Source organism: Balaenoptera borealis (assembly GCF_965194805.1).
Source record: "Balaenoptera borealis genome assembly, chromosome: 14".
NCBI lineage: Eukaryota > Metazoa > Chordata > Mammalia > Artiodactyla > Balaenopteridae > Balaenoptera > Balaenoptera borealis.
Window position 1 is genome coordinate 64,721,353 of NC_138875.1, and position 27,953 is coordinate 64,749,305.

Genomic DNA, 27,953 nt, shown 5'->3' on the forward strand with positions numbered 1-27,953 from the left:
AAAAAATTTTTTATTGGGGTATCATTGATTTACAATGTCGTGTTAGTTTCAGGTATACAGCAGAGTGAATCAGCTATACATATATCCACTATTTTTTCGTAAATTCTTTTCCCATATAGGCCATTACAGAGTATTGAGTAGAGTTCCCTGTGCTATACAATAGCTCCTTATTAGTTACCTTTTTTATATGTAGTAGCATGTATGTGTCAATCCTAATCTTCCAATTTATCCCCCTCCCCATCTTTACCACTTTTAAGCATACAGTTCAGTGGTAATAAACATTCATCACATTGAGCAACCATCACCACCATCCATCCCCGTGAACTCTTTTCATCTTCTAAAACGGAAACTCTATACCCATTAAACAGTAACTCTTCATTTCCTCATTCCCTGCCCCTGGCAACCACCAGTATATTCTTTTAAACTATATCTGGACAACCTATGTTTTCACCAATTGATCAAAAGGCAAATTGGATGTCTGTGTTAATGGTGTCATAAGAACCTCAAATATTAGAATACTATCACAGTCAATCTAGAAATCCTTAACATTGGCGTCAATATGTGGCAAATCTACTTTTTGTATGTCGCTGCAAAGAGGTGCAGCTAGGTGTCAACTGTGATGCTCATTCACTGGTGGTTAACCTTTCATGTCCCTAAATCTTCTGTACCATCTTGTTTTCACTGAGACAAATCTATTTTTTATTTGCTTTAAAATATTTTATTGGAATCCTTTGGGTAAGACCAAGTAAAGGCCACCTAATTGATTTTGGTCCCCAATTTCTAGGCAGTCTCCTCCCTCCACCCCAGGAGGTTGACAGCTGCTCACGCGGGTTAATGCAGGAAAGATGTGAAGTTCCGAGGATCTGTCCAACACCAGGTAGAGAACATCCTTTGTGTCACCAAAATTCGCAGTACCCAGGCAGAAGGCACGCTACTCTCCACTTCTTGTCACTCTCCACTTCTTGTCACAGCTTGTTGATGAAGTGGCAGGAACCATTACCTGGGCATCCCAGCCATCCCAACAGCACTTCTCCAAGAGGAGAATTCCAAACTTTAGGCCTTCAGCCACCAGGCTATCCCTGAATCTCTGTGAAGGGCCGCTGCCCTGGCTGGGCTTCCAAAGCTCTCAAGCTTTATTCAAAATTAACACACCGGTCAGTGAACGTCTTAATCCCCCTCGAGGTGCTGCGGACCCTCCTTCGAGAATCAGGGTCCTGTACGCCGGCAGCTGTGCAAAGATGGCGCAGGCCGTTGCCTTCCTCTTGGAAGGTTGCACAGCGACCGCCAGGCGGATCCCAAAGCCACCATCTTCGCCATCCACGAGTTCACTGCCCAAAGAGCCCATTTGTTTATTTTTGTTTTTATTTCCGTTACTCTAGGAGGTGGATCAGAAAAGGTCTTGCTGTGATTTATGTCAAAGGGTGTTCTTCCTATGTTTTCCTCTAAGAGTTTTATAGTGTCCGGTCTTACATTAAGGTCTCGAACCCATTTTGAGTTTATTTTTGTGTATGGTGTTAGGGAGTGTTCTAATTTCATTCTTTTACATGTAGCTGTCCAGTTTTCCCAGCACCACTTATTGAAGAGACTGTCTTTTCTCCATTGTATATCCTTGCCTCCTTTGTCATAGATTACTTGACCATAGGTGCGTGGGTTAATCTCTGGGCTTTCTATCTTGTTCCATTGATCTATGTTTCTGTTTTTGTGCCAGTACCATATTGTCTTGATTACTGTAGCTTTGTAGTATAGTCTGAAGTCAGCGAGTCTGATTCTTCCAGCTCCATTTTTTTCCCTCAAGACTGCTTTGGCTATTCGGGGTCTTTTGTGTCTCCATACGAATTTTAAGATTTTTTTATTCTAGTTCTGTAAAAAATGCCATTGGTAATTTGATAGGGATTGCATTGAATCTGTAGATTGCTTTGGGTAGTATTGTCATTTTCACAATGTTGATTCTTCCAATCCAAGAACATGGTATATCTCTCCATCTGTTTGTATCATCTTTAATTTCTTCCATCAGTGTCTTATAGTTTCCTGCATACAGGTCTTTTGTCTCCTTAGGTAGATTTATTCCTAGGTATTTTATTCTTTTTGTTGCAGTGGTAAATGGGAGTGTTTCCTTAATTTCTGCTTCAGATTTTTCATCATTAGTGTATAGGAATGCAAGAGATTTCTGTGCATTGATTTTGTATCCTGCAACTTTACCAGATTCATTGATTAGCTCTAGTAGTTTTCTGGTGGCATCTTTAGGATTCTCTATGTATAGTATCATGTCATCTGCAAAGAGTGACAGTTTTACTTCTTCTTTTCCAATTTGTATTCCTTTTATTTCTTTTTCTTCTCTGATTGCTGTGGCTAGGACTTCCAAAACTATGTTGAATAATAGTGGTGAGAGTGGACGTCCTTTTCTTGTTCCTGATCTTAGAGGAAATGCTTTCAGTTTTTCACCATTGAGAATGATGTTTGCTGTGGGTTTGTCATATATGGCCTTTATTATGTTGAGGTAGGTTGCCTCTGTGCCCACTTTCTGGAGAGTTTTTGTCATAAATCAGTGTTGAATTTTGTCAAAAGCTTTTTCTGCATCTATTGAGATGATCATGTGGTTTTTCTTCAATTTGTTAATATGGTGTATCACATTGATTGATTTGTATATATTGAAGAATCCTTGCATCCCTGGGATAAATCCCACTTGATCATGGTGTATGATCCTTTTAGTGTGTTGTTGGATTCTGTTTGCTAGTATTTTGTTGAGGATTTTTGCATCTATAGTCATCGGTGATATTGGTTGGTAATTTTCTTTATTTGTAGTATCTTTGTCTGGTTTTGGTATCAGGGTGATGGTGACCTCATAGAATGAGTTTGGGAGTGTTCCTTCCTCTGCAGTTTTTTGGAAGAGTTTGAGAAAGATGGGTGTTAGCTCTTCTCTATATGTCTGATAGAATGCATCTGTGAAGCCATATGCTCCTGGACTTTTGTTTGTTGGAAGATTTTTAATCACAGTTTCAATTTCATTACTTGTGATTGGTCTGCTCATATTTTCTATTTCTTTCTGGTTCAGTCTTGGAAGGTTATACCTTTCTAAGAATTTGTCCATTTCTTCCAGGTTGTCCATTTTATTGGCATAGAGTTGCTTGTAGTCTCTTAGGATGCTTTGTATTTCTGCAGTGTCCATTGTAACTCCTCCTTTTTCATTTCTAATTTTATTGAATTGAGTCCTCTCCCTCTTTTTCTTTTTTTTTTTTTTTTTGATTTTTTTTTTCCCCTAAGTTTTCTTCTAGGAGCTTCTTTAAAAAATAAATTTATTTATTTATTTATTTTTGGCAGTGTTGGGTCTTCATTTCTGTGCAAGGGCTTTCTCCAGTTGCGGCGAGTGGGGACCACTCTTCATCGCAGTGCGTGGGCCTCTCACTGTCCCAGCCTCTCCCGTTGTGGAGCACAGGCTCCAGACGCGCAGGCTCAGTAGTTGTGGCTCACGGGCCTAGCCGCTCTGCGGCATGTGGGATCTTCCCAGACCGGGGCACGAACCCGTGCCCCCTGCACTGGCAGGCGGATTCCTAACCACTGTGCCAACAGTGAAGCCCCTCCCTCTTTTTCTTGATGAGTCTAGCTAATGGTTTATCAATTTTGTTTATCTTCTCAAAGAACCAGCTTTTAGTTTTATTGATCTCTGCTATTGTTTTCTTTGTTTCTATTTCATTTATTTCTGCTCTGATCTTTATGATTTCTTTCCTTCTACTAACTTTGGGCTTTGTTTGTTCTTCTTTCTCTAGTTCCTTTAGGTGTAAGGTTAGATTGTTTATTTGAGATTTTTCTTGTTTCTTGCAGTAGGCTTGTATTGCTGTAAACTTCCCTCTTAGAACTGCTTTTGCTGCATCCCATAGGTTTCGGATCGTCGTGTTTTCATTGTCATTTGTCTCTAGGTATTTTTTGATTTCCTCTTTGATTTCTTCAGTGATCTCTTGGTTATTTAGTAACGTATTGTTTAACCTTCATGTGTTTGTGTTTTTTACATTTTCTTCCCTGTAATTGATTTCTAATCTCATAACGTTGTGGTTGGAAAAGATGCTTGATATGATTTCAGTTTTCTTAAATTTACCGAGGCTTGATTTGTGACCCAAGATGTGATCTATCCTGGAGAATGTTCCATGTGCACTTGAGAAGAAAGTGTAATCTGCTGTTTTTGGGTGGAACGTCCATAAATATCAATTAAATCTATCTGGTCTATTGTGTCATTTAAAGCTTGTGTTTCCTTATTAATTTTCTGTCTGGATGATCTGTCCATTGGGGTAAGTGAGGTGTTAGAGTCCCCCACTATTATTGTGTTACTGTCGATTTCCTCTTTTATAGCTGTTAGCAGTTGCCTTATGTATTGAAGTGTTCCTGTGTTGAGTGCATATATATTTACAATATGGATTGATCCCTTGATCATTATGTAGTGTCCTTCCTTGTCTCTTGTAACATTCTTTATTTTAAAGTCTATTTTATCTAATATTGAGTATTGCTACTCCAGCTTTCTTTTGATTTCCATTTGCATGGAATATCTTTTTCCATCCCCTCACTTTCAGTCTGTATGTGTCCCTAAGTCTGAAGTGGTTCTCTTGTAGACAGCATATAGATGGGTCTTGTTTTTTTTTTTTTAATTAATTAATTAATTTATTTATTTTTAGCTGTGTTGGGTCTTCGTTTCTGTGCGAGGGCTTTCTCTAGTTGCGGCGAGCGGGGGCCACTCTTCATTGCGGTGCACGGGCCTCTCACTATCGCGGCCTCTCTTGTTGCGGAGCACAGGCTCCAGACGTGCAGACTCAGTAGTTGTGGCTCACGGGTCCAGTTGCTCCGCGGCATGTGGGATCTTCCCAGACCAGGGCTCAAACCCGTGTCCCCTGCATTGGCAGGCAGATTCTCAACCACTGCGCCACCAGGGAAGCCCTGGGTCTTGTTTTTGTATCCATTCAGCGAACCTGTGTTTTTTGATTGGAGCATTTAATCCATTCACGTTTAAAGTAATTATTGATATATGTTCCTATTACCATTTTCTTAATTGTTATGGGTTTGTTTCTGTAGGTCCTTTTCTTTTGTGTTTCCCAATTAGAGAAGTTACTTTAGCATTTGTTGTAGAGCTGGTTTGGTGGTGCTGAATTCTCTTAGCTTTTGCTTGTCTGTAAAGCTTTTGATTTCTCCGTCGAATCTGAATGAGATCCTTGCCAGGTAGAGTAATCTCGGTTGTAGTTTCTTCCTTTTCATCACTTTAAATATATCGTGCCACTCCCTTCTGGCTTGTAGAGTTTCTGCTGAGAAATCAGCTGTTAACCTTATGGGAGTTCCCTTGTATGTTATTTGTCGTTTTTCCCTTGTTGCTTTCAGTAATTTTTCTTTGTCTTTAATTTTTGCCAATTTGATTACTATGTGTCTTGGCATGCTTTTCCTTGGATTTATCCTGCCTGGGACTTTCTGCGCTTCCTGGACTTGGGTGGCTATTTCCTTTCCCATGTTAGGGAAGTTTTCAACTATAATCTCTTCAGATATTTTCTCGGGTCCTTTCTCTCTCTCTTCTCCTTCTGGGACCCCCTGTATTGTGAATGTTGTTGTGTTTAATGTTGTCCCAGAGGTCTCTTAAGCTGTCTTCATTTCTTTTCATTCTTTTTTCTTTATTCTGTTCCGTGGCAGTGAATTCCCGGTCACTTGTCTGTTCTTCTGCCTCAGTTATTCTGCTATTGATTCCTTCTAGTGTATTTTTCATTTCAGTTATTGTATTGTTCATCTCTGTTTGTTTGTTCTTTAATTCTTCTAGGTGTTCTTTAATTCTTCTAGGTCTTTGTTAAACATTTCTTGGATCTTCTTGATCTTTGCCTCCATTCTTTTTCCGAGGCCCTGTATCATCTTCACTATCATTATTCTGAATTCTTTTTCTGGAAGGTTGCCTATCTCCACTTCATTTAGTTGTTTTTCTGGGGTTTTATCTTGTTCCTTCATCTGGTACATAGTCCTCTGCCTTTTCATCTTGTCTATCTTTCTGTGAATGTGGTTTTTGTTCCATAGGCTGCAGGATTGGAGTTCTTCTTGCTTCTGCTGTCTGCCCTCTGGTGGATGAGGCTATCTAAGAGGCTTGTGCAAGTTTCCTGATGGGAGGGACTGGTGGTGGGTAGAGTTGGGTGTTACTCTGGTGGGCAGAGCTCAGTAAAACTTTAATCCGCTTGTCTGCTGATGGGTGGGGCTGGTTTCCCTCCCTGTTGGTTGTTTGGCCTGAGGCGACCCAACACTGGAGCCTACTCGGCTCTCTGGTGGGACCAATGGCGGTCTCTGGGAGGGCTCACGCCAAGGAGCACTTCCCAGAACTTCTGCTGCCAGTGTCCTTGTCCTCATGGTGAGCCACAGCCACCCCCGGCCTCTGCAGGAGACCCTCCAACACTAGCAGGTAGGTCTGGTTCAGTCTCCTATGGGGTCACTGCTCCTTCCCCTGGGTCCTGATGCGCACACTACTTTGTGTGTGCCCTCCAAGAGTTGAGTTTGTTTCCCCCAGTCCTGTTGAAGTCCTGCAATCAAATCCCGCTAGCCTTCAAAGTCTGATTCTCTAGGAATTCCTCCTCCTGTTGCTGGACCCCTAGGTTGGGAAGCCTGACCTGGGGCTCGGAACCTTCACTCCAGTGGGTGGGCTTCTGTGATATAAGTGTTCTCCAGTTTGTGAGTTACCCACCCAGCAGTTATGGGATTTGATTTTATTGTGATTGCGCCCCTACTGCCGTCTCACTGTGGCTTCTCCTTTGCCTTTGGTTGTGTGGTATCTTTTTTGGTGAGTTGCAGTGTCTTCCTGTCGATGATCGTTCAGCAGTTAGTTGTGATTCTGGTGCTCTCGCAAGAGGGAGTGAGCGCAAGTCCTTCTACTCCGCCATCATGAACCAATCTCTGACCCTCTTTTTATTTTATCTTATATCTCCTGTTTTCCATCTCTTTTATCTCCTGTTTTCCATCTCTTTGTCTTCTAGCTCTGCTGTGTGGGAGATTTCTTCAATTTTATCTCTGACCCTTTGCTGTTAACATCTAATAGGCTTTTATTTGTAAGAACTTTTTTTTTTCTGTAATCTGACTTTTCTGGTTTTATAGCATCTTGTTCTTGTTAAATGGATGCTTTGTCTTATCTACTTGGATACTAAGATAGTTTCTGTTTTCTTCTTCCTGCTGAGTTTCTCGCAGGGTCTTTATCTGCCATGTTAGGTGTCTGGGAGCCCTTGGTTGGCTGCTCACTCTCATACGGAGCACTGTGAAGGCAACTGGAAATTAGACCCGCAGGTTCAGTCCCCCTTTCCAACCTGGAGGTTCATATCTCGTTTAATTTTATTTTTAAAATGAAATTATTGCAAGGAACGTATTTGGATTATGACTTAAGCTAGTACCTCACCCATCATGTGGTTCTGTTCTTCTGCAGATGGATTTCCTCTTTTCAGGGAGCCAGACCTTACATTGGAACCTGTATTTTTTTTTTAATTAATTAATTTGTTTTTGGCTGTGTTAAGTCTTCGTTGCTGCGCGCAGGCTTTCTCTAGTTGTGGCGAGTGGGGACTACTCTTCGTTGTAGTGCGTGGGCTTCTCATTGCGGTGGCTTCTCTTGTTGCAGAGTACGGGCTCTAGGCGCACGGGCTTCAGTAGTTGTGGCACGTGGGCTCAGTAGTTGTGGCTTGCAGGCTCTAGAGCGCAGGCTCAGTAGTTGTGGTGCATGGGATTCATTGCTCCGTGGCATGTGGGACCTTCCTGGACCAGGGCCCGAACCCATGTCCCCTGCATTGGCAGGCGGATTCTTAACCACTGCGCCACCAGGGAAGTCCTGCAACCTGTATATTTTTATTCTGACTGATCCTTTATCATCCTCCTCTCCAAACAAATTCCCGAGTTTTAAAAAATTTGGTGCCTCAGAGAGTATAATATTTTGGGAGACAAACCAAAGGAAATATAGGTCCTTTCTCACTTGAAAATATGAAACCCATAGATGTAGTGAGAATTTGTCAAAGTTATGTTTCCCTCTCAGGGCCAGTGTGGTGATTTGTTTTCCTCTGGTCTGTCTTCACCTCCTGTCTCGTCTGGAGGCAGGCTCCCAGAATTCCTTGACACTGGGCAGGCACAGAAGCTTTGGGCTGGCCACATCTGTGGGATGCATGGGCCCAACTGGCATTTAGGGAGGGTGGGACAGTTCTCTCTTGTGCTGACCTGAGCTGTGCTTTACCAAACAGACATCATCTGGGGCTGTCCCACAAGAGTGGGGAGCTCATCCCCAGACACACAGGCCTTGGCTGAGAGTGGGATGGGGGCTGCCCTCAGCACCCCTCCTCAGACGTCAGGGCAGGGCTTGAGCTGCTGAGGTTCAGATACCTTTTTCTTATCTCTCTGGTTGGTGGCTGATAAAAATGTGGGAGGAATCTGTTTTCCATTTGGTAAAATCTTTTCCGCTTTTTGGCGTTTACTTTGGGTGATGTGCTTAGGAAAGCCTTCCTCCTCCTGATGTTGGGTATGTAACTGCCCTCTTGTTGTCTTCTGGTACTTTTGTGGTTTGGGATCTTACACTGGGTGAAGGGTTGCACACACCAGCTGCAGCCTCCTGTCCCAGTTTGGTGAACAGACTGCACACACAGGTGGTACTTCACCAGGAAGCTTCTCCTCGAGGGTGGGGCAGGGCTGACGAAAACTTCCATCCATGAGAGGCCAGTTGGTTGATGGGTGTCATGGTTCTCAAATCAGGGGAAGATTCCTCTGGGCAGAATGGAAGTCTTTGGGTGGGTGGAGGGCATCCCGTCCACCTGAGGCCAGGAGTTTAGACACCGGTCCAGAGCCAAGAAGCTTGGGATCCTGGGAACTCAGCCTCCGTTGGACCCGGGGAGGCAGCATTGAGGAGGGTGGGGTCAGGAGAGAAGGGAACATGGGTGGGAGAGTCAGGCGAGACTGTTCTCTGACTGATTTCCTTAACACCCTGGTGCTTCCCGTGCCAGTGTGCCTGATGACGTTACTGCTGTAATCCTCAGGACGACCCCGTGAGGTGGCACTGTCACCGTCCTCCTTCTGTAGGAGAAGACACACAGGCACCTCAAGGTGGCGCCTCCCTTGGGGATCACTGGCGGGGGCGGGGTGGTGGGCAGCGAGGGCAGACGGGAGCCTGAGCACACGTTGAGCTTACATACAGGCGCACCTGCCCAGAGACACACAGTGGGCTGGGTGTTTGCCTTTCCTCTGCAGATTCCAATGTCGGGGATGAGGACTGGACTCCAGTCGACAAATTGAGTTTCCCACTTTGGAGACAGGGCAGAGGTGAGGAGGAGCAGGTGTGCTGAGGCTGGACCTTCTGAGCATCCTTTATAGAGAGGATGTGCCTGGGGGTGGAGTGCCTCCAGGACCCAGAGCTGGCCAGTGGCCAGGGTGGAACTTGATCCCCGGTCTGTGTGTTCTGTACAAGTGATCAGAGCCCAGGCCTTCCCTTCTCTGCTTTCTGCCAGGTCCGTCTGCCCAGCACAGGCCTTTCCCCAAGCCCCCTGGCCTCTACCACTGGGACGTGCCTGTGCCAGGCTTGGTGTCCCCCGAGCCCGCCACAGCAGTTCTGGGTTCTGCATGTCGTGTCCGTCAAAGTACATGGTGTCGCCACCCCTCATGTTACAAAAAATTGACACGGATGACCTCCTGCAGCACGCAGAGGTGGATGCCACGGTCTGTCCTCCAGGTGTTCGCGGGACAGGCAGGAAGCCAGCGATTTCCACAGGAGGTGCCATGGGTGTGGTCAGAGTGACCACAGGGTTTCCGTGAGGCAGAGATTAGGGGTGCTGTGTAAGTACAAGGTCGGAGGGCCCAGCGGGCAGGGCTAGGGAGAGAGCCGCCCTGGGAGAACGAGCAGAGTGGGTGAGGGAGGGGAGGGGGCTCCTCGCTGGACGGGCTGCCTCCCTTGCTGCTGAAGAGGGAGGCCCTTGAGGCAGGCGGGACACGGACTTGGACAGAGACTTGGGGAGCTGGCAGAGGGGGTGGGGATGGGAGTGGGGCCTGGAGACAGAGGCCACCACAGGGATGGCCACAGGTGCAGTGTGACATGCGGTGAGGATTGAACTGCAGGGAATGGCGTTCAGAATCGGGAAGTGAAGAGGAGGCTCCCGGGCATCCCGTCTGGACCATTGGGGGGCACAGAGCTTAGGCTGCTGGGTGTTTTCTTTGTGTGTCACTGCAGGTGGGGTCTGGGCTCCAGGTGCGGGACTCACGGGGCCTGGGTGGTGGGTCAGGTCTGGACCAGAGACCAGTGGAGCTCTGCCTGGCAGACGGGTGGCTGTGGAGCAGGGGCAGCCCCCCCAACCCTCTCCCACCCCCAGGTGCCTTGTGGAGCCTGGGTCTCAGTGGGGGCTGCATGCTCTCAGCCCCCAATCATCTTGTCAGGGCTGGTCCGCCCAGGCCGTGGCCTGCAGACAGCCCTTCTGTCTCTCATGGTACTGATGCCTCCCTGACGGCCGCCAAGGTACTGGACCTGTGGCCGGGGTCTCGCCTGTGGGGCAGACCACGTGCTCACGTTCCTCCCTCTGGGGCTCTGAGGCTGTCCCTCTGCCCCGGTTGTGCTAGTTTGACTGCGTTTATTGACAGTCGCCAGCAGGGGCCTGTTATCTGGGGGCGGAGGCCCAGGAGCCCTGGGTCCTGAGTGCGAAGGAGGGAGCCGAGGGAGCCGGCACCTGTGCAGGCGCGTGAGATGCAGTACGTCGTGGTCAGAGCCCGGATGGTGGACGGCGCCTCTGACAAAATGCTGAGGTGGCCGAAAATGACAGGACAGGCCCTTTCCTTGGGGGAAAGTGGAGGATTAGAACAGCAGAACTGCCTGCTTCCTTTTTTGTCTCATCTTCTATTTTATGGAGTATCATCTGCAGACTGGAAACAGGAGCAAGAACGTTTTTTGTTTTTTGTTTTTTTTAATTTTTGGCCATGCCGCACGGTATGTGGGATCTTAGTTCCCTGACAGGGGATCAAACCTGTGCCCCCTGCAGTGGAAGCACAGAATCTTAACCACTGGACTGCCAGGGAAGTCCCAAGAGCAAGAACATTTTTAACAGTATGGTTTGCAGAACTGAGAACAGTGTTCAGGATGCCTGTCGGTTCTCCTGTTCGGGCGGCGCTGCGGGCGCAGTGGGGATGTGGCTGGTACTCCTGGCAGAGCCTTCCCCCCGCCCCTGCCGTGAGACCCCTTCCCTGAGCACGATGAGCACAAGCACGCTGAGACCACCAGGCAGAGCTGGGTGGTTACCCAGGCCCTGCTGCCTGCTGCTTGTGTTCCATTCTTGCTTGTCCACAGACACCTGTTTCTGGCCTCCTGTGTAGTCGATGCTCTTCGGGCTCTGAGTCAGTAACAGCCGGTGCCCGTGCGTCCCCATCGTCTGTGGCGTTGCCCTGACCACGACAGGCCAGGGCTCCTGCTCCAGCAGATCCGGTGTCTTTGGGCCTGGAGAGGTCCCTCCACCACGAAGCCCAGGTCTGTCTTGTCTTTGCGGACGTGCCAGGGTCTCTGCTGCGGGCAAGATGCAGTGTCTGCGGGGGGCCTGCAAGCCTGCGCCCTTCAGAGTTGTTGCCAGCAGCTCGGAGGACCACTTGTCACCAGCTAGGCGCCTGGCCAAGCCCCCAGGTCTGCTGCTCGTGGCGCAGGGCCCTCTGCGCCCTCTTGGCCTCTCTGCGCTTCACCTGGCTCCTGGGGCCTCCTCCCAACCAGCCGCCAGCCGTCACGGCCCCCTCACGTGTCCACTGCTGTCCTCAGGGTTGCCCCAGTGGTCCATGGCTCTGCGGCCCTCAGCTTCGGGCAAGCCTCTGTGGCAGGGTTAGCCTCACACGGCTGTTGGAGGAGGGATGGGGGCGCTGGGGAGACCCCCCCTTGAAGACAGGTCTGCTCAGTCACTTGTCGGAGATGCTCTAGGACTCGGAACCCATGTCCGCGCGTGGGGTGCCTGCCCCGCTGGCCTCAGCCCCTGCGTGCCGGGTCCCCCTGCCCTGTCAGGGTCTCGCCTTGTTCTCCTGCATCCTTCCTTTTGCCTCTCTTTGATCCTGGTCACACGTCCCCTCGTGCGAGCGTCTGCTCCACTCTGGATGCTTCTCCAGCGGGAACCTGTTGCTGCCTCCTGGCCCTGGTGCAGGCTCAGGGAAGCAGGCGGGAGGTGGGGGCTCTGGCCTCACGTGCGGAATCTGGCAGTGTGGTGGCTCAGCAGCATTTTATCTTTCTTTATACGTTAGTACAGATTTGTCCATCTCTTAGCATTTAGCCTCTTGTCTGGGGTTTCTCTCGGGATCACAAATGTGGTCCTGCAGCCCATGTGCATGCTCTTTCAGTACCCGGGGTGTGTGTGTGTTTGGAGCCATCAGAAAGCCTTCCAGCACCAGCTGGACTAGACTTGTTGGATTCCCTGGGGGGAGGGGCATCTTTATCAGTGAGCCCAGCGCTGGGAAGACAGGCCGGGAGACCCATCCTGCGGAGAAGAAGGCGAGCTGTGAGCAGAGGGTCCAGGCCTGGGGGGACCCGAGCCTGACGGGCTCCTTCCTTTCTAACAAATGCTCACCTATCCTTACCTTCGTCCGGGGGTTGGGGGGTGGGGAATGTGTGCTACCACCCAGAGGAGCTCGGGCTTAGCCGTGTGCAGCAGAGCATCATGTGATGAAAACCTGGGCTCACATTCCGTCTCTTGCCATGCATGTGTTGGCATTTGTGTGGTCTGTCTCCTGCCCCCAACTGGAAGTTGTTGAGGTCGGGCTCATCTCCTTGGTCCCACTGGGAAGACCTGCGTGTCCAACACAGGGACCTTTGCCTTGGGAGGGACTGAGAGGTGACTGGCATGGCCCCTCTGTTCCACCAGAGGAGGCTTCCAGAGTAAGGGTCCCACTGCTCTTGATGCCAGAGTTGGGTGGGGGCTCAGGTCACGCAGAGGGCAGGAAATGGAGGCCGGCTGGCCGCCCTGTTGTTTAATGTGCTGGTTGTGAGCAGCCTCTGGGCTTGGCCCCTCTGCCCGCTCAAGCTGGGTGGCTGCTTTGTTTCATGGTGACCGCCTTTCCTGTTCCTTCCTTCTCGTGGCGCTGCCCGCCTTCTCCTTTACTCAGCTGCCTTTCATCGCTGTGCTGAGAGCCCCTCCCTTTGTGCTTCTCCTGGGCCTCAACCAGGCTGGTGGGCCAGGCCACACCCGTGGGCCCCGGGCAGCTGCTGTGTGGGCCTGCTGGCCAGGGAGCCTGTGTCAACATCTCTCCTCCTTTGTGTTCCAGAGAGGATGCCATGAGGAAGGCTGGCGTGGCCCACAGTAAATCCAGCAAGGACATGGAGAGCCACGTGTTTCTGAAGGCCAAGACCCGGGTAAGGCCCTGGGGGGTGGCCCCCTGTGGGGACGCTGCTGGAGGGCAGGGTGCCAGGCCATGGGGATGGGGTGGCTGCTCACTGTTGGGTGGCACTCTGTGGGAAGATCCTGTGTCTGTAGTACAGGTGCGGGAGGGGATTGGGTGGGCATCCAGGATGCAGGCGCAGCCTCTGACCCCAGACCTTGCTGTTGGCACCCCCATTCATGGTCAGCTCCCGTGAATCCTGTAGGGCGCTCCCTCGGGCCCTGGTGGTCCCTGTGGACAGTGCTCTGAGTAAGAACCGCTCTGTCCTCAGGCTCAGCCCTCCTGGGGGTCAGGGCCCTGATGGGTAGGCCTGGAAGTGTTCCTGTCCCCTTTTGTTAAATGATGCAGGTGATGCTCGTGGAGGGTGAGGCCTTGGTGAGGACGAGGCTTAGGAACATCACAGGTGGAGTGGTTGGGGTGCGTTTCCTGTGTGAGCTCTCGCGTGAACTGGGCATCGCCACGGGCTTCACGTGACCACCTCCTGTCATCTGTGCGCTCGCCTTGGGGTAGAGCTGCTTGTAGAAATGAAACAGAACAGGCACAAAGAAGCAAGTGGCTTGTCTGGGTTACCTGGCTCTTGCAGGGCGGGCTGTGTCTGCTGCACCAGTTCTGCCGAGCACCTGGTGCCCGAGCGTGGTGCTGGAGCTCTAAGACCTACTGTGTGTCAAGAATCAAAAACAGGGACTTCCCTGGTGACGCAGTGGTTAAGAATCTGCCTGCAAATGCAGGAGACACGGGTTCGAGCCCTGGTCCGGGAAGATCCCACATGCCGTGGAGCAACTAAGCCTGTGCGCCACAGCTACTGAGCTTGCGCTCTAGAGCCTGAGCACCGCAACTACTGAGCCTGTGTGCTGCAACTGCTGAAGCCCGTGCACCTAGAGCCTGTGCTCTGCAACAAGATAAGCCACCACAATGAGAAGCCCACGCATTGCAACGAAAAGTAGCCCCCACTCACCGCAACTAGAGAAAGCCCGCACGCAGCAACGAAAACCCAGCGCAGCCAAAAAAAATACATAAATAGATAAATTTTTTTTAAAAAAAGAAGAGGATAAAAAAGAATCAAAAGCAGATACTATTTATGGTTGGATCCGGGTTTAGGTAAACCAACTGTCAAGATGTACAGAGGTCCGTTGGGGAAACTTAGCCTGGTCTGAGTGTTTAGATGAGGTAAACATTTTCTGAAATGGAAAGGTAGAGATGACTGGCCGGAGAGCACAGCTTCCAAAACAGAAACCGTGTGTACAGCCTGGGCTTGGAGGTCAGAGCACACCAGCATGTGTTTGTTAGCACAAGTAGGTGGAGGACGAGCAGCAGAAGCCTGTGCACTGAGGTGGGCGGGCTCGTGCTGTGGACATAGAAAATGGTAAGCGTTATATTCTTTTTTTATAACAAGTTTATCGAGCTCTAATTCATACACTGTACAATTCACCCATTTAAAGTGTACAGTTCAGTGGTCTTTTAGGATCTTCACAGAGTTGTGCAACCATCACCACAATCCATTTTAGAACATTTTCTTTTTTCTTTTCTTTTTTTTTTTTTTTGGCCACACCTTGCAGCTTATGGGATCTCAGTTCCCCGACCAGGGATTGAACGTGGGCCATGACAGTGAAAGCACGGAATCCTAACCACTTAGGCCCCCAGGGTACTCCCTAGAGCATTTTCTAAAGAATCTCTATACCCGTTAGCCAGCACTCCCCATTTTCCCTCAACCCTCAGTCCTAAGCAACCACTTATCTGCTTTCTGTTGCTATAGATTTGCTTATTTTGTACTTTTCATATAAATGCAGTCATAAAATATATGTTTCTGTGACTGGCTTCTTTCACTTAGCATAATATTTTTAATGTTCACCCATGAACCATGTTGTAGCATGTACTTTATTCCTTTTTATTGCCAAATAATATTCCATTGTATGGATGTACCATATTTTATTTATCCATCACCAGTTTATGGACATTTGGAGTGTTTCCACTTTTTGGCTATTATAATAATGCTGCTATGAACATTTGTGTGCAAACTTTCCTGGGGACATATGTTTCCATTTCTCTTTCCTGTATACCTAGGAAAGGAACTGCTGAATCAGATGGTAACTCTATATTTAACCTTTTGAGGAATTGCCAGACTGTTTTCAAAGCAGCTGCACCATTTTACATTCCCACTAGGAGTGTATGAGGTTCCAGTTTCTCCATTCCTCATCAATACTTGTTACTGTTTTTTTTTTTATTATAGCCATCATAATGAGTGTGAAGTGGTATCTAATTGTGGTTTTAATTTGCATTCCCAGATGACTTACTGTGTTTATTGGTCATTTGTATATTTTCTTTGGAGAAATGTTTATTCAGATCCTTTGCCCATTTTAAAATTGAGTTGTTGGTCTTTTTATTGCTAGATTGTAAGAACTTGTTATAAATTTTGGATACAAGTCTCTTATTAGATACATAATTTGCAGATATTTGGGAGATAAGAACCTTGGTGAGGGCTTATTGAATTATTTAAACTTTCAAAATACACAACTTGTTGGTCCAGTATTATTTGTTGTCTATTGCTTTATAAGGAACTACCCCAAAATGTAGTGGCCTAGAGCAATGAGTTGGTACCTGTCCTGATTCTGTGGGTCAGGACTAGGGTGATTGGAACTGCCTGGCTGGCCATTCTTCTGGTCTCACTGGTGACCTCGGCGCAGCCACATTCAGCTGGCAGCCACCTGGTGTCTCCAGCAGCATAGCCCGGGCTTCGTTACGGCACAGCGGCTGGCTTTCAAGGCAGGGGACGTGGAAGCTGTCAGTCCCCTGAAGTCCTAGAACATCGCTGGGTCACAGCAAGTCCTAAGGCCAGTGTGGAGTCTGGGGAGGGAGTCGCCTCCACCTTCTCTGTGCGCTGCGGCCTGTGCATCCAGGGAGGCCAGCGGTTGTTGGCTGCCATCTTGGAGACTGGCCACCACAGAGACCCTCCCAGCAGCTGAAGAATAAGCCTTCCATTCCGAGGGGGCGACTGGCAGTACAACAGCCCCTGTCACTGTCCTCGTCTCTCCTTACTGCAGCCCACACCACACCTTAGCAATTTCAGTTGCATTTCCTTTGGTCAGGCTGGTTCTAAATCCCTAACTTCAAGAGGAGGCCCTGACTATTTGGAAGAGAGGTATTTATAGAGAGGTCTGGGAAGTTTCCTGTGTCATTTTTAGAGACAGACTTTCTACTTGGACACTGCTGTCCGATGCAGCTTATTAGTCCTGCTCAAGCCCCACATGGAGCCTTGGGCCCCGTCTTGCGGCAGGACCTTTCCTCCAGGGTGGGGCTCCAGAGGGACTCTCCAGTCAGGTGGCAGCCGGGCACACTTGTTACCTGCCCCTCCCACCTGAGACCCCATTAGAATGACTGTGAAAGAATGTAAAAGGTGGGACTCAGAGCAAAGAAAAGGATATGGAAGAGTGATTTCTCTGTTTTTAGACTCCAGGAGGGGCTGGGAGGCAGAGGAGGTCATGGAGAAGGAGCTAACCTTCTCTTGGAATCCTGGCAAGCAGGTGGGTCCAGAGGTGTCCACCCTGAAGGAAACCGGTCACCCATGGGCACCTCAGGCTGCCTGGTATACAGCCCGGGCAAGGAAGACCTTGAGCACTCTTGTCTAAAAGACCACCAGATCCAAATTGCCTGGTTGGTGCATGCTTCCAGTGTGGTGTTAGCACCCAGAGTTAAAGCTCTTCCCATTCTGTCAGGGGCTGGCCCTGGGTCTAACGGCCAGGCCCCATTGCTCCCTCTAAAGTGATGTGATGTCCCCTTGCAAGGCCCGTGAAGCAGGTACATTGCTGCTCTCCCCAGGTTGCAGACGAGGAGGCTCAGGCACACAGATGCCAGGTAACTTGCCCAGGAGGTCACACACCCTGGGGGTCTGGGGTCAGAGCCTACCCTCTTTGCTACTTGTGTTACTTCCCCCCATCTAGCAAAGCAAAAGACACCCAAACACCCACTTTAAATCTTAACATCTGAATTCCTGCAGGTGGGACTGCTCTCTGCCTAGGCAGAAACCACTTTCCCTGGGGGTGGTGGGTGGTATAATAATAGCAGCTCTAAGTACTCTGCAGATTCAGGAAGGTTTGGCATCTGCTGGATGAGAGCACAGCCAGGGATCCCAGGACCTCTGCGTCGGCACCTGCAGCGGCAGTGCATAGAGGCTTGTTACAGCTGGGTGCATTGCTGAACATGTGCTTATCGCTTGATTGTTTTTAAATTAAGCTTATATGTTAAACACACATCAACTGTTTTTTTTTTTTTAAAGGAATTCCTTTATTTTTATTTTTTATTTATTTAGTTATTTATTTTTAGCTGTGTTGGGTCTTCGTTTCTATGCGAGGGCTTTCTCCAGTTGTGGCAAGCGGGGGCCACTCTTCATCGCGGTGCGCGGGCCTCTTACTATTGCGGCCTCTCTTGCTGCGGAGCACAAGCTCCAGACGCGCAGGCTCAGTAGTTGTGGCTCACGGGCCTAGTTGCTCCACGGCATGTGGGATCTTCCCAGACCAGGGCTCGAACCCGTGTCCCCTGCATTGGCAGGCAGATTCTCAACCACTGCGCCACCAGGGAAGCCCACATCAACTGTTTTGCACGTTGTTTAGTATTATGCAGAAGTAGTGCATGTCTCTGGTTTACAGCGGTAAACGCTGAGTCCCCACGGTGGGGGCCAAGGTGAAACCCAGAGACCAGGAGGCCGAGAGCATCAGAACTGGGAAGTGACCTGGAGGCTAATTAGAGGAGGGCTGAGGGGCACAAGCAGCTGCTGGAATAAGAGGGCAAGAGCACAGCCTGGGGAGAGCGGGAAGAGGCCGTGCACATCTGATGAAGGAGACTCTCTCCTACCTTCAGCCCTTTTTACGGACCTCGCAAGCCCAGGGTTGGCCTTTTGACTGAAACCGAATACGTCTTCTGCTATCTCTGTTTAATCAGGGACAGCTATTGGAGGAGAAAAGCACAAGTGTATATAGTGAAAACGGCAAACCGCATGAAAAAACTAGCATTTTCTGAACAACTGCTGAGACCTGCTAGAAAGGCCTGGGTGTGGCCAGTTTTGACAGGTCCAGGGCTGTGCTTCTGCCCTCTGCCATTTGCAGGGTGACAGCCAGGCCTCCTCCTGCACTACCCGGCGTCGGCGTGCTTGCTCGGAGGCCTCCTCAGAAATTCTGCTTCTTTGGTTTTCATTCGCTCTGTTTTCACTTGCATGTACTGAGGAGCTGAGAGAGTACAGAGACTCCGTGTAGTCCTCGTGACTTTCTCCAGTTCAGCTGTGAAGAACACGAGGTGTGGGGCAAGTCAGCGGTAGCATGGGGAGCTAGCTTGCTTTCTTTCGATCTTATTTTTTAATTTAAACTGGGTAAGGAACCCACTGTCATTTGTTTTATTATTTATTTTTTGTATGTTTAAAATATTTTATAATGTATAAGGGTAAAATTTTAAAATACGTGAATCACAACACAATACTTACCAAAGGTCCCATGTTGCTGAGAACACTGGCTCTGGAGCGCCTGCTCTGGGAATTGATACATTTTTCAAGTATGAGGAAAAGTTTCTAACAGACTTTGTAGAAACTGACAAAATGATACTAAGGAAACTCAAGGGACCCAGCGTAGCCAGAACAATCTTGGAAAAGAACAAATGGTGCTGGGACATCTGCTGGATTACCACATGTATGATATTGAGGTGGGACCCCAGTCTCATACCATATACCAACATTAACTCAAAATGGATCAAAGACCTAAGAACTAAAACTGTAAAACTTTTATTTTTTTATTAATTTATTTTTGGCTGCGTTGGGTCTTCGTTGCTGTGCACAGGCTTTCTCTAGTTGCGGTGAGTGGGGGCTACTCTTTGTTGGGGTGCGCGGGCTTCTCATTGCGGAGGCTTCCTGTTGCAGAACACGGGCTCTAGGCGCGTGGGCTCAGTAGTTGTGGTTTGTGGGCTCTAGAGCTCAGGCTCAGTAGTTGTGGCGCACCAGCTTAGTCGCTCCACGGCATGTGGGATCTTCCCAGACCAGGGTTTGAAGCTGTGTCCCCTGCATTTGCAGGCGGATTCTTAACCACTGCGCTACCAGGGAAGTCCTAAAACTGTAAAATTTTTAGAAGAAAACATAGGCATGAATCTTTGTGACCTCAGATTAGGCAATGGTTTCTTACATGTGACACCAAAAGCACAGGCAACAAACGAAAACATAGATTAATTTGACTTCATCGAAATTAAACAGTATTGTGCATCAAAGGATACCATCAAGAGAGTGAAAAGACAACCTATGGGGCTTCCCTGGTGGCGCAGTGGTTAAGAATCCGCCTGCCAATGCAGGGGACATGGGTTCGAGCCCTGGTCCGGGAGGATCCCACATGCCGCGGAGCAACTAAGCCTATGTGCCACAACAACTGAAGCCCGCACGTCTAGAGCCCATGCTCCGCAACAAGCGAGGCCACCGCAATGAGAAGCCCACACACCGCGACGAAGAGTGGCCCCTGCTCGCTGCAACTAGAGAAAGCCCACAAGCAGCAACGAAGACCCAATGCAGCCAAAAATAAATAAAATAAATAAATCAAAAAAAAAAAAAAAAAGACAACCTATGGAATGGGAGAAGATATTTGAAAATCAAATATCTGATGATATCTGATGAGGGACTGGTATCTGAGTATATAAAGAACTGCAACTCAACAACAACAACAAAAGAAACCAAACAACCTAATTCAAAAATGGGCAAAGAACTTGAATAGACATTTCTCCAGAGAAGATATATTGGGTTGGCTAAAAAAGTTCGTTCGTTTTTTTTCCGTAAGATGGGTCTAGTAACGCTTAGTTGTCTTTAACTTCATTCAAAACAATCTTGTTAGATTGTATTGTGACAGCTGTCATATCAGTGTGCATTTAAAAAGAACTTTACAAAATTGGAGAATTTTTGTGTAGCCATTTTAATATTGAAGATGGAAGAAAAACAACATTTTTAAAATTGTTTTATTATGCTTTATTACTTCAAGAAAGGTAAAAATGCAACTGAAATGCAAAAAAAGATTTGTGCAATGTATGGAGAAGGTGCTGTGACTGATCAAACGTGTCAAAAGTGGTTTGCGAAGTTTCATGCTGGAGATTTCCCGCTGGACGATGCTCCACGGTCGGGTAGACCAGTTGAAGTTGATAGCGATCAAACTGAGACATTAATTGAGAACAATCAATGTTATACCATGCAGGAGATAGCTGACATACTCAAAATATCCAAATCAAGCGTTGAAAATCATTTGCATCAACTTGGTTATGTTAATCGCTTTGATGTTTCGGTTCCACATAAGTTAAGCAAAAAAAACCTTCTTGACCATATTTCCACATGTGATTCTCTATTTAAATGTAGCGAAAACGTTTTGTTTTTAAAACAAATTGCGACGGGATGATAAGTGGATACTGTACAATAATGTAGAATGGAAGAGATCAGTGGGGCAAGCGAAATGAACCACCACCAACCACACCAATGGCCGGTCTTCATCCAAAGGAGGTGATGTTGTGTATATGGTGGGATTGGAAGGGAGTTCTCTATTATGAGCTACTTCTGGAAAACCAAACGATTAATTCCAACCAGTACTGCTCCCAATTAGACCAACTGAAAGCAGCATTCAATGAAAAGTGTCCGGAATTAGTCAACAGAAAACGCATAATCTTCCATCAGGATAACGCCAGACTGCATGTTTCTTTGATGACCAGGCTAAAACTGTTACACCTTGGCTGGGAAGTTCTGATTCATCCACCGTATTCACCAGACATTTGCACCTTTGGATTTACATTTATTTCAGTCTTTATAAAATTCTCTTAATGGAAAAAATTTCAATTCCCTGGAAGACTGTAAAAGACACCTAGAACAGTTCTTTGCTCAAAAAAATAAAAAGTTTTGAGGGACTTCCCTGGTGGTGGTTAAGAATCCTCCTGCCAATGCAGGGGACGTGGGTTCGATCTCTGGTCTGGGAAGATCCCACATGCCGCAGAGCAACTAAGCGCATGTGCCACAACTACTGAGCCTGCATGCCACAACTACTGAGCCCACCTGCCGCAACTACTGAGGCCCACGCACCTCGAGCCTGTGCTCCGCAACAAGAGGAGCCACCGCAATGAGAAGCCCGCTCAACAAAGAGTAGCCCCTGCTTGCCGCAACTGGAGAAAGCCTGCGTGCAGCAACGAAGACCCAATGCAGCCAAAAAATTTTTTAAAAAAGTAAAAAGTTTTGAGAAGATGGAATTATGAAGTTGCCTGAAAAATGGCAGAAGGTAGTGGAACAAAGTGGTGAATACATTGTTCAATAAAGTTCTTGGTGAAAGTAAAAAATGTGTCTTTATTTTTACTTAAAAACCAAAGGAACTATTTTGGCCAACCCAGTACAAATGGCCAAGAAGCACATGAAAGGATGCTCAGTATCACTAGTCCTTAGGGAAAGGCGAATCCAAACCACAGTGAGATACACCGTCACACTCATGATGGCTATAATAAAAAAAGATGATAAGTATTGGTGAGAAATTGGCACCTCATATGTTGCTGGAAGGAATGTGTAGTGGAGCAGCCACTGTGGAAAACAGTGTGGTAATTCCTCAGAAATTAAACAGAGTTACCATATATGCACAGAACTTGTGCAGAAATACTCATAGCATCACTCATAATAGCCAGAAAGTGGAAACACCCAAATGTTTATCAGCTGATGAGTGGATAAAGAAAATGTGGTGTGTCTGTATAATGGACTGTTACCTGGCCGTATAATGGAATGAAGTACTGATACATGGTACAACATGGATGAACCTTGAAAACATCACGATAAGTGTAGTGAAATAGTCACAAGGGAGCATGTATTGTATGATGCATTTGTATAAAATGCCCAGAATAGGCCAATCTATAGAGGCAGTGTATTAGTTTCCTGTAGCTGCTGGACAAATTCCCACAGACTTGGAGGCTACAGTCTCTGGGCTCATGGCTTTGGCCTCTTAGCCCAAGGCTCTCCCCGGTGGTCATGTTTGCAACCAGTAGTTTTACCAGCCTGTTTCCTGCCTGTTGACTTTGGGATTGGGAGTCTGACGCCCTTTTAAAATTTCATCCAGTCTCTCCCTTTTAGTCCAAACTGGCAGTGTTTCTGCTGGTATGACGCTCTAAACCGTGAATATGTGACATATTCATGCCATTAGACAGGAGGTTTCCCCACAGATGTTTCATCGCTGTAATTTCATCCCTATTCCTGGTGTCTGTGAGACGACTGAGATGATTCATCACATGCCTGATCTCTTTGGCACTAGCATAGTCTGTGCAACCACACCCTCAACCTTCTCTCCAGAGCACACATTCCTACAGTGAATCTCCTAATTTTAGTGTTTCTTTGTAATCTGAATAGCCTGGGAATTTCCGAAACCAAGTCCAGGTTCCTTTATGCTTAACGGCTCTTCCCTCAGTTTCTTTCTTTCCTCTCAATTTCACTGTAAGCAGCAAGAAGAAAGCAGGCCAGGACTTCCCTGGTGGCGCAGTGGTTAAGAATCCGCCTGCCAAAGCAGGGGACATGGGTTCGAGCCCTGGTCCGGGAAGATCCCACATGCCGCGGAGCAACTAAGCCCGTGCGCCACAACTACTAAGCCTGTGCTCTAGAGCCCGTGAGCCACAACTACTGAGCCCGCGTGCCACAGCTACTGAAGCCCGCGCGCTCTAGGGCCCATGCTGTGCAACAAAGAGAAGCCACTGCAATGAGAAGCCTGCGCACTGCAACAAAGAGTAGCCCCCGCTCGCCACAACTAGAGAAAGCCCATGCGCAGCAACGAAGACCCAACACAGCCATAAATAAATAAATAAATTTTTTTAAAAAAAGAGGAAAGCAGGCCAGACCTTCCACACTTTGTTTGGAAGTCTACTCAGCCAAATATCCAGGTTCATTGCTTACAAGGTCTGCCTTCCTCTCAACTAGGGTACGATTCAGCTAGACTTCCGGACACTGTATGACAGGGGTTCTCTGTGCTCTTGTTTCCAATCACACATTCCTCTTTCCCCTGAGCCCTCACCAGAAACACTTTTAACATTCACCTTTTTCCCAGCATTCTGTTCTTGCTTGCATCTTGGCCCAGAATCAGCTGTTGCTCTAAGGAGCCGTGGTTCCTTTTCGAGGGTGAAATGGTACTTGGGGCTTGCAGTGTGGGCATGGGGCTGCTCACGGCTTCTGCGCTTTTTTGTGAACAGCTAAGGAGTCATATGTTTTTGAAACAACAACCTCAAATATCAATAATTTCACATTGATATTTCCAATTACAGGGTTTTACTTTTTTTTTTAAAATTTATTATTTATTTATTTATTTTTGGCTGCGTTGGGTCTTCGTTGCTGCGCATGGGCTTTCTCTAGTTGTGGCGAGCGGGGGCTACTCTTCATTGCGGTGTGCGGGCTTCTCATTGCGGTGGCTTCTCTTGTTGCGGAGCCCGGGCTCTAGGCGCGCAGGCTTCAGTAGTTGTGACATGCAGGCTCAGTAGTTGTGGCTCACGGGCTCTAGAGTGCAGGCTCAGTAGTTGTGGCGCACGGGCTTAGTTGCTCCGCAGCATGTGGGATCTTCCCGGACCAGGGCTCGAACCTGTGTCCCCTGCATTGGCAGGCGGATTCTTAACCACTGTGCCACCAGGGAAGTCCCCAGGGTTTTACTTTTATTTTAAACGTGTATCTGTTCTCTTTTGTGAATATCTTGGCTTCTAATGTCATTGGCATAATTACTCTAAAATACTTTCAGAATAAACAGACCAATATTAGCACTAATATTAGTAGCAAATAACAAAATGTGGAATGAAGTTTAAGATTTCTTTACAGCTCTGTGTGTACTTAAAATGTACCCCTTCCCCTAAGGACATATGGTTTTTTTGTTTTGTTTGCTTTTTGTTTTTTAAAATGATCAATCAGAAGAACTCTTTTCCCTATGATTCTGACACCAACTTGATATCAGCTTATATGTTTGGTTGATTTTGCATTTTTAGGAATTGTACTTTTTCTTTTCTTTTTTTTTTTTTAATTTTTGGCTGCGTTGGGTTTTTGTTGCTGCACGCCGACTTTCTCTAGTTGTGGTGAGCAGGGGCTACTCTTCGTTGCGGCGCACCAGCTTCTCATTGCAGTGACTTCTCATTGCGGAGCATGGGCTCTAGGCATGCAGACTTCAGTAGTTGCGGCTCGCGGGCTCTAGAGTACAGGCTCAGTAGTTGTGGCGCACGGGCTTAGTTGCTCCACGGCATGTGGGATCTTCCCAGACCAGGGCTCGAACCCGTGTCCCCTGCATTGGCAGGCGGATTCTTAACCACTCCACCACCAGGGAAGTCCCTGTACTTTTTTCTTTTGATTTGGCTTTGTCTTCAATTTGGTAAAAGATTATATACTTGCAATGTGAAAGATGTATAACAAGGTGGGAAGTTTCATTTCCGGGCCACTTCCTGATACCTCTGGGGATTTGATTGTTGATCTGCAACATTTCTTTTTGCAGATATAAAGCAAATATACATGTTCAGATTCCCCGAGTTTTACACAAAAGGTATAACAGTGTAGCATCTAGTGTGTGGCCTGTGGCATCTTACCTGGAGCATGTGTGTCCTTCCTACTGCTCCCTCCACATCCGTGAGGGGATTCGTCCTCCACCTTTGCCGTCAGGCCCTCATGCAAGACGTGTACAGGTTAGACAAAGTGTATAAACTGCAGGAAGCTTTTTTCCCACATTTCTGTCTTCTCACCTGCAAACCAGCCCGCTAGTAGTACCTGCCTCACTGGGCAGTTGGAAGAATTGAGTGTGTTAATAATCTGTAAAGCATTCAGAGCTGTGCCTGGCCCGGAGTCAGTGTGGCGTGTGAGCTGTCACTGCTGTGCTCTGGCTGTACCCAGCCTGGATGCTTGTATTTTGCTGTCAGGAGGGGGAGATGATAAAGATGGAGTGAAGATAAGGGAGGTACACGCTCCTCGGCCCATTTCTGGAACTGTCCTGGAGCGGGGGTGCCTTGGAGCAGAAGAGGGGTCATAACCTCTCTGTCTGCATGGAGGCTGGGAACTCTCACGCCCAGGGAAGCCAGTCTAGACATAGAGTAAGGCAGCCACCCTGGGGAGTCAGAGGGGGATCAGATCAGCAGGCCTGAAGCACTCTACCCTTGACGTGCTGGGTGATGTATTTACCCACAGGAGCGCCCCTTGGTGGTAGTGTGACTGACCACTCCCTGTGCCCGCTTCTCCTGTCAGGTGGTTGCTGCCCCACTCTGTCCCCTTCAGGCCTCCTCATGCTGGTCTGGGCCCCAGAGCCTGTGCTGCACCGGGCTGTGGGCAGCCTCAGTGGGTGCAGACCATGGGTGCCTTGTGCCCACCTGGCTCCGAGCACTCGGTCCTGGTTCCGTGTCAAGGGCTTTGGGGACATGCTCCTGAGCCCCATTTACTGTATCTTGTGTCAGAGTAAAATATCTGGTTGCTGGTTTGGTTTTTTTTTTTTTTTTTTTATAACTGAAGTACAGTTGATTTACAATGTTGTGTTTTATCCTGTATGGTAAAGTGATTCAGTTATACATATGTATATTTTCTATTATGGTTTATCACAGGATATTGAATATAGTTCCCTGTGCTATACCTTGTTGTTTATCCATTCTATATATAATAGTTTGCATCTGCTAACCCCAAACTCCCGGTCCATCCCTCCCCTAGCACCCCCCACCCCCCACCCCCGGCAACCACAACTCTGTTCTCTATGTCCATGAGTCTGTTTCTGTTTCATAGATAAGTTCATTTATCATACTTTAGATTCCACATATAAGTAATACCATATGGTATTTGTCTGACTTACTTCGCTTAGTATAACAATCTCTGGGTCCATCCACGTTGCTGCAAATGGCATTATTTCATTCTTTTTTATGACTGAGTAATATTCCATTGTATACATATATGTACTACATCCTCTTTATCCATTCATCTGTCAGTGGACATTTAGGTGCTTCCATGTCTTGGCTATTGTAAATAGTGCTGATATGAACATAGGGGTGCACATATCTTTTTGAATTAGAGTTTACTCCGGATATATGCCCAGGAGTGGGATTGCAGGATCATATGGTAATTCTATCTTTAGTTTTTTGAGGAACCTCCATACTGTTTGCCATAGTGGCTGCATCAGTTTACATTCTCACCAACAGTGTTGGAGGGTTCCCTTTTCTCCAAACTCTCCAGCATTTGTTGTTTGTGGACTTTTTAATGATTTGGTTGCTTTTTAAACCTGCTTCCTATTGCTTCACCTTTTATGGAAGTAGAAGAAGCTCAACAAATTCTTTTAAGATTTCTCCGACCCAAAAGATGGCCAAGGCCTTACTGAGACGTCAGCTCTTGACCTGGCAAGCTCCCCATCCTTGGCCACCTCATTTCAGAGCTTCCTTTAGCCCCCGCTTTCCTTGCGCCCCACTCACCACCCTGTTGTCCTTCGAGGACCAGCCTGGTCAGGTGATCTGCGGGATCCTTTTCCTCCCAGGAATTTGTGGGGGGCATTGGGAGGGGGAGTGTTGAACACATTTCCCATGTGTCCTGTCCTTCGGTGCCTGCCCCGTGGCCTCCCTGGGCCTTTCCCCCACGTTTTCCTCTGCTGATTCCCTGGCTGAGAAAACAGTGGTGGGTGAAGTTTGAGATCATTGAGGGTTGATGGAGGTTAGAAAGTGTGCTTATGTTGTTAACATTCATCTGAGGCCCCCTTCACGTGTTTCCCTTGGAGGTGTTCTCGTGACGGCAGGTTCACTGTCTGTCCCAGGCTCACGGGCTGTCCCCTGCGGTGGGTCCTGGGCTGCGGGGGTCGTCTCCTCTGGCTGCTGTTGAGTGGACTCAGTGTCATGGTGACTTAGGCGGGGGTCAAGTGAGCAGGCGGGGTGAAAGCTCTGCCCTTTTCTGCCTGCCTTGCCAGAAAGATGGTCCAGCTTCTCTGAAATAAGATTTTAGTTACGAACATCCCTTCGTTGACCCCAAGACAAACTCACAGTAGTGGTTTCCCCGGAACCCCCGGAGTGAGTGTCCTTGGTTACAAAGAGGACAAATGGTGGAAGGCAGGCCCTGCTGGGAGGTTCCAGAAACGCAGCGAGAACCAAGAGGGCCCTGGGCAGTGGCCTTCACCTGCTTCCTTGAGCGGCGCTGTGCCCTCTCCCTGGGCTGTGCAGTGAATTCAGATCAGCGGGAGCTGCGGAAAGCGCCGGGGCGCCCAGCCGGATTTGCATGCAAATATGACGTCAGCAGTGGAAAAGCAACAGGCCGGTGTGAAAAGCGAAAGTACTTTGGTACAAATGGAGCAAAGGCAAAAGCGGCCCTCCCGTGTCTACTTCTGAGATGCCCTGTGACCCTGGGCCGGCCCCTTTGCAGAAAGACGGGTGCCTGAGCCCCCTGTGGCCCTCGCCAGGGTTTACAGCAGGGCAGGGGAGCAGCGTCTCCTAGTGTCTTGGTACCTTCTTGGTTTTCTGTTTCTTTGTGCCTTTTGTTGTTCTGCGGTAGCCGAGCTCTGCCGGCCTTTCCCGGGGGGATGGATTCCAGAGGAGGTAGAGCCAAGCCGGAAGAGGACAGACAGACAAGGACAGACAGATGGGGATGGCTGCCATCCCTGCCTTCAGGAGGAGCGCAGCAG

At 48.1% G+C, this 27,953-nt stretch overlaps 1 protein-coding gene across 8 annotated transcripts in view; it reads left to right on the forward strand.

Annotated features, from left to right (window-relative positions):
- MED15 (mediator complex subunit 15) overlaps nt 1-27,953 on the forward strand; it is a 65,108-nt gene that overhangs the window by 15,840 nt on the left and 21,315 nt on the right. For all 8 annotated transcript variants that reach the window (XM_082354621.1, XM_082354620.1, XM_082354618.1 and 5 more), the window contains one exon: nt 13,231-13,318. In XM_082354621.1, coding sequence (XP_082210747.1) covers nt 13,231-13,318 — 88 coding nt within the window. The remainder of the gene's footprint in view (nt 1-13,230; nt 13,319-27,953) is intronic.